General features: G+C 37.9%; 1 protein-coding gene across 1 annotated transcript; it reads left to right on the plus strand.

Annotated features, from left to right (window-relative positions):
* The first annotated feature begins 741 nt into the window (after window positions 1-741).
* LOC110792918 (DEAD-box ATP-dependent RNA helicase 52A) lies at window positions 742-6,006 on the plus strand. The gene is made up of 9 exons (XM_021997739.2): window positions 742-898; window positions 1,042-1,180; window positions 3,306-3,386; window positions 3,461-3,549; window positions 3,698-3,772; window positions 4,637-4,698; window positions 4,784-4,852; window positions 5,055-5,249; window positions 5,622-6,006. The coding sequence occupies exons 2-9, from the start codon at window positions 1,058-1,060 to the stop codon at window positions 5,717-5,719; spliced, it is 792 nt and encodes a 263-aa protein (XP_021853431.1). The 5' UTR covers window positions 742-898; window positions 1,042-1,057; the 3' UTR covers window positions 5,720-6,006.
* Window positions 6,007-10,304: the final 4,298 nt, after the last annotated feature.

Consider the following 10,304-nt stretch of genomic DNA (forward strand, 5'->3'; position numbering starts at 1 on the left):
TGCATTATTTAACAACAAAAGGTAAAATGTAAGTTGAAATTAGGCAATCTTTACTAATAGTGAAAACAAAAGTTCCTCAAAACAGGCAATCTTTACTCTTTAGGAAGTAATTAACCCACACTTAAACTTGTGATTCCTTTTGATTAAGGATAATAAAACGATCTTATAAAAGGAATGATGATTACCGAAGCGACGAGACCTTGAAATATCAACAATTTTAACTATGGACGGTCCATTTATAAATGTCTCAACTGTTCGTTAATCATAATAGTCATAACTTTTAGAGGTGTTAGTTTAAAACGGTCTTCATACATAATTAACCTAATAAATAAATATTAAGTAATTTAATTTCTAACCTATATAAGAGCTCTTAAATAAAGTTTTGATTCCTAAAGTTTATAGTCTCTCCAAGTATGAAAATGTGATTAATTAGGAAGAAAGTTCCTAATTGTCCAAGGTCTAAGATAATACAGCCGGAGAGAGTTCTAGAAAGTATATATATCTAAATCCATTTAGGCCATGTTCTGTTCACTTTATTTCCATTTATTTCAGGAAAAATGAGTTCAGATAAGATAAGTTTAGGAAAAATAAGGATTGAACAAGTACAATTTGTAACTAAAATAAGTTTAGATACGTTTAGATACGTTCAATAAAAGTAAGTAAAAATCAGGTGAATAGAACACAACTTTAATTCAATAAGGGTTAAACCAGGTGAAGATATGGACCCTAAACCGGTAATTAAGAAAAGAAAACAAAGCGGGTTAAACCGGATAAAAGAAGGTGGTTAGGGCAGTTTTGAAAGGGGGGTATAAAAGCAATAGAAGAAGCCAGTCAGCAGTTTTAGGGCGGAAACGAAGATACAAAGCCGAACTCCAGGGCTCCATTTTTACGAACCCAGGTTTCTTCCCTTTTCTCTCTCCTCCATTTTTGTTTTCTTCAGATTTCCACATTTCTCCTTCTGTTTTTTCTTTTGAATTCAACTTTTTTTAATAAAATTTCTCTCTTCATTTTTTTTAATTAATTTTTGTAAATTTGTTGCAGAAAAAGAGAGAGGAAAATGGAACAATACGTAAAGGTAGAGAAGCCTAAAGTGGAGACACCGATTGATGAGAATGAGATTCGCATAACCAGTCAAGGCAGGATGCGCAGCTATATCACCTATGCCATGACCCTTCTTCAGGTCTTTCCTTTTTTTTTTTTTTAATTTCTGGAAAATAATTAAATTAAGAAATGTTCCAGAAATTTTGTTGTTTTTTTCACTTTTTCCGCATTTTTTTTGGAACTTAAGTTAATTTATTTAATTGTAATCATTGTTGTGTTAGGTTGATTTTTGTATTAATGAGTGAAATGAAATGGGTGCTTATTTGCTCGGATAAGACAGGATAAGTTTTGCTAATTGATGCTTAATTTTATGGATAAATTTGAGTATTAGAGTTTTGTGTTTGAATTATAGTGTTTGTGAAATGTGAATCATTATAGACTTTAGAATACAACGGTCGGATTTTAATTGTTGCGTTGATAGTGTAACTTGAACTAGTAAAGTGAGAACTATATCGAGATGGAAGGAGACCAGGAAGTAGTTGTTATGTTATCCTAAGTTCTTGTTGGGGAAGGGATTACATTATTTTACCGAGGCTCTTAAAATCGAATAAAACTATTATGCCTTATGGAAATGTGACAACTCTTTGTTGTCATTCTATTACAAATTATTGTTTTTGAACTGAAAGAGTGGTGTTGGAGTGGGTGGTGTAAGCACGGAAAAGTTGGCTGGAGGTTTGGGACACAATTTTGGTGCAGGACAAAAAGTTGAAGTTTGGTCCCATGGAGGAGAGAAGTGAAGAGTGGCGCTGAAGAACCATGAAGCTAGAACTGAATTAGATTGATGTAGGGAAAATGGGAGAGGCGAGTCTTAAGATGCTCTGAAGATGGCTATAATAATGCTTGTGTTGCAAAAAGGTTAGGATACATAATTTTTTATTTGGGCTGGTTGCATTTGACGATAGAAAAACCAAGTGACCATGTGTTAATAAAGGGAAACATGTTGCTTCTACTTGAGGGTTAGTTGATTTTAATACCCTGTTACTGTAAAGCGCTGTTCTGTACGAATTTTGCCTCTGTAACCTATCATGTCTTCTAGTTGCAATGTTCATGGAAACAAGCGTCTTGTAACATGTTAAGACTCAAAGTTTCAGAAACAGAAACCTTGTCAAATTTCTGTGTGAGCATGTATCTCATACCGTCATATGTTTCCTCTTTTTTTTTCTTTTTCTTTTCTTATGCATATTTTTCTTTTTTATGATGTGGTTCAGTATTAGTTCGTCCAACTTAGAGTGTTGGATAGGTACTCCTTACCCTTGTTGGTGTTTAAAATGTTCGACAAGTGTTCATTGTATAAAAGAAGAGTCAAAGTAATATAGCATATCCTGTATTCATTATCATCCAAGTCACCATGAAACCATCTTGTGAAGTACAGTATATCACTAAATTCCGAATATGACCAAAATCGTCTATGCTGAGGGAAACTATAACAAGCATTTGTCTTCCAAATTTAACTTCAGTAGCTGTGTCTACCTTGGTAGTAGTTTCCTACAAGTAGCCACTGGCCAGTGCTAACCCTCTAAAACAAATTTATTTCGACTTTCCTTAATCACAAGTCGTTTAGGTTTGGTTTTAGTTAATTTCATTTATTACATGTTGATGGTGACTCACAAAGGTCAGAAATTGAATAAGCTCCTCTCAATATGTAAATATGAAATCTAAAATCTTAAGATTCAATTCAAGTGAAACTTGAACCTGTGCTGAATTCTGCTCGATGCTCAAGTAGTCAAGTGAGTGTAGTTATTTAAGCTGCAGTGTAACCAGTGATCTATAAAACTTCAAAAAAATTTGAACTTTTGCATACTGTTTATTTATTTGAATTATAAGCTTTGTGTATTGCTATCCATGTATAACAGTTGATAGTTTTAAAAAAAACATTAAGTTGAGGCAGCTTAGCTGCATAACTGTAATTGTGATGCTTCAAGTTGAGGTTGAGGTCCATGAGTGCATCAAGCCCGTTATAATAGGGGTTCTGGCAGGATCGACCTATATGTAGGGATGGTTTCATTTGTTACATTTAGACATGAATGGTTACTTTGCGCTATCATTAACTAAGTTTTGCTGGTTAATTGTTTCTGCAATGCGTTTTTGTTGGTTTGTTACCATCCTTGTCAGTTTTGTTTTTGTGTTGCTGTTTGTTTGAATGTATGTTATGATGTTTCTGCTCTGTAAACGTTCTCATTCTGTTTCTTGTGTCTTCTCTTCAGGAGAAAGGTTCGGAAGAAATTGTCTTTAAGGCTATGGGTAGAGCAATTAATAAGACTGTGACAATTGTTGAGCTGATTAAGGTATTATTTGCTCCATATGGTCATTCTGATGCAAAATACTTTGTTATCTTAACCTTATATGTTTATGTTTGCAGAGAAGAATTGTTGGTCTGCACCAGATCACATCAATTGGATCCACTGGTATCACCGACACTTGGGAGCCATTAGAGGAAGGCCTCCATCCGTAAGAGTCTCTCATCTATTTTGAGCAGAATAGTTTTTACCTTTATTTCTACCTTTTCCTTTAGTTTGGAGTAAACTAAAATTAAGGCTGGCTGTTGCTCTACACGTGTGTGCATTGCCTGAGTTCTGACGGTCACATTTGTTATCAGGATTGAAACTACGAGGCATGTTTCTATGATTACCATAACCCTTTCGAAGACGGAGATGGACACATCTGCTATTGGGTGAGTGGACATATGCTGATTATAAATTACAAATTGTATTCTATAAGGACTAAAACAATGTATATACTTCGTATGTTTAATTTAGCCTTTAGTAAATGGATATTTTCCTCTAATTGTCATCATGTTCTATGCCGGATTGAATATTCTTGGTTTTGTTTATTATTATACAAAAGCCAACAGGCGTCTAGTCTTGAGAGTTTCTACCTGATTTGTGTGTGATGCTGTAGCTAGTGAAGGCCTGAAGGGATTAAGTCAGAGTTCTTTTTCTTTTTTCTTTCGAGTGCAATGGTGGAATTGTGAGGTGTTACCGTTGATAGGAAACTCCAGATATACTCCAATATTTTGTAGAGCTTTTTTAATGTAATGTATCTTTTCTCCCTGAATTTGTGATTTTTTTTAATGAAATGTCATAAGCCCTGTCCATTTCTGATGGAGCCAAAGATTCATTTGTTCTTTTGGCTGTGGGATGTAATGGACTAAATCAAAATGGCTCTTAATACCTCTTCGCTTCCTTTCCATGAAGTAGAAGATGGTCGTCCCGTTGTTGTCCCGTTATCGCTTTTGGGTCAGGGGTAAGGTTGCGTACTTCCGACCCCCCTTACCCCGGTTCTTGCGGGGAGCCTCTTTGAGGCAATGGGGTAATGATAATGATGATGATGAAATGTCATAAGCCCATCTGGATTCATCTCTGTAATTTGTTTTTCAAATGTTTTTTCGGACCATAGAGAATAAGGTTAGCTTTGATATATATTATGGAGTAGGTAGTCGTACAGAACAAGGTTCTTGCACATTTGGTTCTTTTAAAAAATTATAAATTGTTTCTTGGTTTTCTTACTAAATTTCTTTCTTTATGATATTCTCTAGGTATCAGCCTCCTTTGCCTGCTGATCAAGTGAAACCATCTAATGATTATGATTATGAAGGAGGTATTATATGTCTAGTTTATTTAAATCATTTGATCGTCTTAGTTAATAAATTGAATTCCTGAATTTTTAACACCTAATGGTTCAGATGGCTCTCCAAATGCTCGAGGCAGGGGTCGTGGTGGTAGAGGAAGGGGAAGGGGCAGAGGTCCAGCAGGTTTGTTATTGCATCCTTTTTGGGTTTTTTTATTGGTGTTTTTTAATGCTTTTATCTCTGTTAAGAGTACATGAGTATTGAATCTGGAATATCTATATTATATAGTTTGGCATGAGTACCATACTTGTTTATGGTGTTCTGTGTTGCTGCTTGTGTATTTGCAATAACAATTGGTGACAGAATAAAACCTCATTTATTTCAGGCAATGGATTTATGTCTGCTGATTATGAGGAGGGAGGCTGGGATCAGAATCGAGGCTATCCTAGGGGTAGGGGCAGAGGTAGAGGCCGTGGTTTCCGTGGTCGTGGAAGGGGAGGTTACAGTTACAGTGGTCCTATGGTTGACCCCCAGCAAAATGCAGGAGGTTACAATCGAGGCCCACCAGTTCAAGGCCGTGGTAATTTTTCTTAACTTCTCATAAATTTGTGCGTATATTGTTGAGTTACACACAATTACATAAGTCATTCAATTAGATTTTGCAATTGAGCTGAAATGTGTCGGTTGGATGCAATAATGGTTCTTTGCTCTATGTTATGGTATGATGGTTCTAGGCCTGTGCATGCTCGTGGATCTACGAAGCAGCCATCATAACTTTAAAAGCTGTTGTACTATGTGATTGAATCATAAACAGAAATGTTGTTCATTTTGCAATATTTTATGCTTTTCAGTTTCTGGGTGGTGTAAGATCTGGCATCCATGAGAATTGCATCCAAGAGAATTAATATTATTCTCAGATAGATGTTTATGTTTTTTTTTTTTTACATTGCAGGTCGTGGCCGTGGGAGGGGAGGAGGTCGTGGAAGGGGTGGCCGCGGTGGACGCTCTGACGGCCCTGTCCCTGTTGAGGCTGCTGCTGGAGATGCTTGATTGCTCTTCCTTTGAACAGATAATGCGCAGGGGTTCTTGTTTTGCAAGTGTGAAATGCCTGCTCTGTCTCTCTATGTTTGACATTGGTTTTTTGTTTTGTCAACTAATTGTACTTTATAGGACTTGTTGAATGTGTACCATTAGACTGTAGTTTAGATTAAAGCTTCCTGTAGCCCAATTTGTGGCAATTTTTCTGTTTTCCTTAGAGTAGATTGAGTTGCTTGTTTTGGTAATTGTAATTTTTCTTTCCCCAACATTGGCGAGCAGTGCATTCTTTTATTTGTTCATGTTTGTAGGATTCTGATTGTTGTGTTCTCCAGTCTTGACCCTGCAGGGCGCGCTATTTACATGAGTCGACCTCACGTATATCTGCTAATTAATTAAAGTCAGGTTGTAATTGTTACATTATATAACACTACCATTTATTACCGGCTTGTTTGGTAGTTGGTAATGGAAGGAATGAGAACAAATCTATGTGTTATTTGGCAAGAAAATAACATGATAACCATGGTAATGAAGTTTTGTCTCAAACTCGGTAATGGACCATTCCTCAAATGGTAATGGACATTTATAAAGTAAAAAAAATATTTTGAGTGAACTATCTTACCATGGAATGATATTAATTTTCCTAGCAAATTTACATACAAATTCATTCTCATTGACACCGTTTGTTGCCGGCTACCAAACGCACACCGTCCCTGCAAGCACCCTTTAAGGCTCGGGGGGATCAGCACAAGAACAAGTTAGGACTTCAAATGTCGTCCCTCTGTAGATAGTCCAATAGGGGTGTGCACAGGTCCAAAACCGGACAGGAACCGGTTGGACTGGTAGACTGGAATTTTCCTAATTCACGGACCGAGGACCGGAGCGGAAAGAATCCGGTCCGTAACGGAAAATTAAGGTTCTGTTCGGCTTTGGACCGACTTGGACCGACTTGGACCGGTTTTCTTTAATTGCGATTTACAATCATAAACTCAATTTGTTTTTACATTTTATCTTTTAACAACCTGTATTTCTCTTTAGATACGTCATACATCACATCATAAGCTTAATTTAAAGGGGTAAAGGTCAATAACATACAAAAAAATCTCCAAAGTTTTTTTTTTTTGTGTGGGGAAATTATGGTATGTGGGCTATAAGTGGGGCTCTTCAATCAAAGATTTATATTTTTAAAATTAGATTTCGGTCACCGGTCCAAACTGGAAAATTTCGGGTTTTGCCCGGACCCGACCGTAAAACGAGAATCGTATATTTTCAAGGACCGAGGACCGGAATCTATTGGTCTGGTCCGGTCCGGTTCGGTTCCGTTACAATTTCCGGTCGAACCGGACCGTGCACACCCCTGGTCCACAATACATTGAGATCCGCCTGAAATTCGACCAACTAGAATCTCAATATAAGATATAGGGAATTTGGGATCTCACTTTAATGGTGATAGGCAAATCATGAAAACTAGTGTGTGTTTCATGACCATATAACATATATACATATAGAAAATAGGAAAACCTTAGGATGCCAAAACCCTAATTTAGGATTACGAAGTTTTTGGGAGAACTCCCAAAAACCCTAGGATGAAACCGGTCGACAATCATGTTTACTTGTGGCCCAAGTTGCTTGCGGAGCAAGCAAACTTGGCGCCCAAGTGTTGTTGTTGCTAAGGTGAGCTAGCGTTGCGCGGGCTGGCGCTATGCCGCTCGTTGCTTTGTTGCCCATCGCTGGCGCTGGGGTTGGCGCGCTCGCTAGCCCATGCGCGTTGGCCTTGTGCTGGCGCTGGGTTGGCGACACTGCTGGCCCATGCGTTGGTGCACGCGTTTGTTAGATACATTGGCACGTCCATGGGCTTGCCTTGTGACTAGCTCATGGACTTGCCTCGTCCATGGGCTTTGATACACGCGGCTATTAGCCCGTGCTTCCGACACATGGATTAAGCTTCACGTTTCTAATTCATTTTCCTATTCCGGTACTATTCCCGACTCGAACTATATTTCCGTTTTCGATAATATTTCCGATTCCGACAATGTTTCCGATTTTGACAATATTACCGTTTCCTACAATATTTCTATTTCCAATAATATTTTCGATACAAACAATATTTTTGTTTCCGGTAATATCTTCGTCTCCGATAATATTTATAATTCCGATAATATTTCCGATACGAATCATATTTCCGCTTCCGGCAATACCTTATTTTCAGACAAATATTCTCGTTTTTCCCGTTGATGATTTATTTAGCTACCACTAAAACCAACATCCTGTTAGGTTATGACAAATATAAAACATATATTTCATGCGGAAAAACCATAAAGCTATGAATCCAAATTAACTGCCACATAGTCAATTAGCATAATTCAGGATACATACATGTGACGCGTGCCTTCCCTAGCTGCTCCTGAACCGAACAAGAACAAGTTTAGGACTCCAAGTGTCGTCCCTCCGTAGATAGTCCACAACACGTTCGGATCCGCCTTATATTCAATTAACTAGAATATAGTCTAAGGTTTTATGTTATTCGAACTTAATTATTTGGCAAATTATTAAGCTTAGTTTAATCTTAAAACTATATGAATACTTGAGAATATGATAATATAAATTGTGATTATTCATCACCTATTTATAGGGAGGAATTATCGGACTTAGAAATCCACTAGGATTCAATTTACTAATTCAATTAAAATTCTACTTAAATTAATCATTTGTTTTTAGTGTTTAATTAAACGACTAACTCTAGTGGATTTAGGAAAACAATCTAACCGGACAAATCCTAAGCGTCTAAAGATTCGAGGCATGCACGAACACAACGACACACACGAGCAGCCCACAAGGGGCGCTGTGCGCGCGCGGCCCAGCAGCGCTGGCACGCGGCCCATGCGAGGGCGCTGCCAGCCTGCTGCCTTGCCTTGGCTGGGCCTGCCTTGCTAGGCGCGGGCTGCTGCGTTGTTGCTCTCTTTGCGCGGGCTTCGCTAGGCGCGGGCCTGGCTTCGTGCTGGGCCCTTGCGTCTAGCAAGCTCGTCCGATGTTTATTTCGTACGTCGCGCTTCCGATTCGTTTTCCGATTCCGGAATTCATTTCCGATTCGAACAATATTTAATATTTCCGATTCCGGAATCAATTTTCGTTTCGAACAAATATTTAATATTTCCGTTTCCGGATTTTATTTCCGATTCCGATAATATTTTCGATTCCGGCAATATTTCCGTTTCCGGCAATATTTCCATTTCCGATAATATTTTCCGATACGTACCATGTTTCCGTTTCCGGCAACATCTACGACTTGGATAATATTTATATTTCCGATACGATCCATATTTCCGTTTCCAGCGATATCATCGTTTCCGGAGTATTCATAATTTTCCTTTTGACGATTTCAGCTCCCACTGGAACCGAGATCCGTCGATTCCGAATATCCATAAATGGAGTATTTAATTCACCTAAATACTTCATACGTTCACGTACTATTTGTGTGACCCTACGGGTCCAGTCAAGAGTAAGCTGTGGATTAATATTATTAATTCCACTTGAACTGAAGCGGCCTCTAGCTAGGCATACAGTTCACTTGATCTCACTGAATTATTAACTTGAATATTTAATTAATACTGAACCTCATTTATTAGACTTAGCATTGAATGCGTACTTGGACCAAGGGCATTATTTCCTTCAGTCTCCCACTTGTCCTTAGGGACAAGTGTGCATTGCCTAATTCCTTTGTCGCTTGATGCTTGCTCATGAACATAAGGTAAGAGTTGTCATCCTTATTACGTCCAGAGGTATTTCTCGGTTTCATAGTTCAACTGATCAAATAAAAATATAATCATAGCCTATGATTCATCTCAACACGACCATGCATTTTACAGTTTCTAGCTCTCCGAGTGGCCTTGTACAACTTTCAGCATCTCATCCCGATTTATGGGAGGACAATCCCAATCTTGTGATCTTGAGGTTAGACTTCGTTTAATAGGTGATTACCCGAGCGTTGACGTTATAGCCTCCTGTTACGGTGCGACGGTTGACAACGTCAAAGTAACCAGTTCTCAAACAAGTAATCTCAAATCACTCAGGTATTGAGGATTAGTGTCTAATAATTTTAATGAAATTTACTTATGACAGATTTTCATCTCTTACAGTAAAGTTTCATAGGTCTGTCCGATACTAGTCTTCTCAAAGTAAGTATCTATGCAAATGATTGCGACATTGCCATGTCCACATGAAGGAAATAATGCCCTTAGTCCAAGTATGCATTTAATGTTAAGTCTAATAAATGCGGTTTAGTATTAATTGACAAGTTAATAAATTCAGTGAGATCAAGTGAGCTAAATGCCTAGCTAGAGGCCGCTTCAGTGCAAGTGGAATTAATGACATTAATCCACAACTTACTCTTGACTGAACCCGTAGGGTCACACAAATAGTACGTAAACGGATCAAGTATTTAATGGCATTAAATACTCCATGTATGGATATTCGGAATCGACGGATCTTGGTTTCAGTGGGAGCTGAGATCGTCAAAGGCAAGTAAATGAATACTCCGGAAACGATGATATTGCCGGAAACGGAAATATGGATCGTATCGGAAATATAAATATTATCCAAG

Source organism: Spinacia oleracea, chromosome 6, assembly GCF_020520425.1.
Source record: "Spinacia oleracea cultivar Varoflay chromosome 6, BTI_SOV_V1, whole genome shotgun sequence".
NCBI lineage: Eukaryota > Viridiplantae > Streptophyta > Magnoliopsida > Caryophyllales > Amaranthaceae > Spinacia > Spinacia oleracea.

Coding starts and splice junctions, on each gene's coding strand:
- LOC110792918 (XM_021997739.2), top strand. CDS start 1,058: ATGGAACAATACGTAAAGGTAGAGAAGCCTAAAGTGGAGACACCGATT. Junction 3,773..4,636: donor ATGGACACATCTGCTATTGG/GTGAGTGGACAT, acceptor GATATTCTCTAG/GTATCAGCCTCCTTTGCCTG. Junction 5,250..5,621: donor CCCACCAGTTCAAGGCCGTG/GTAATTTTTCTT, acceptor TTTACATTGCAG/GTCGTGGCCGTGGGAGGGGA.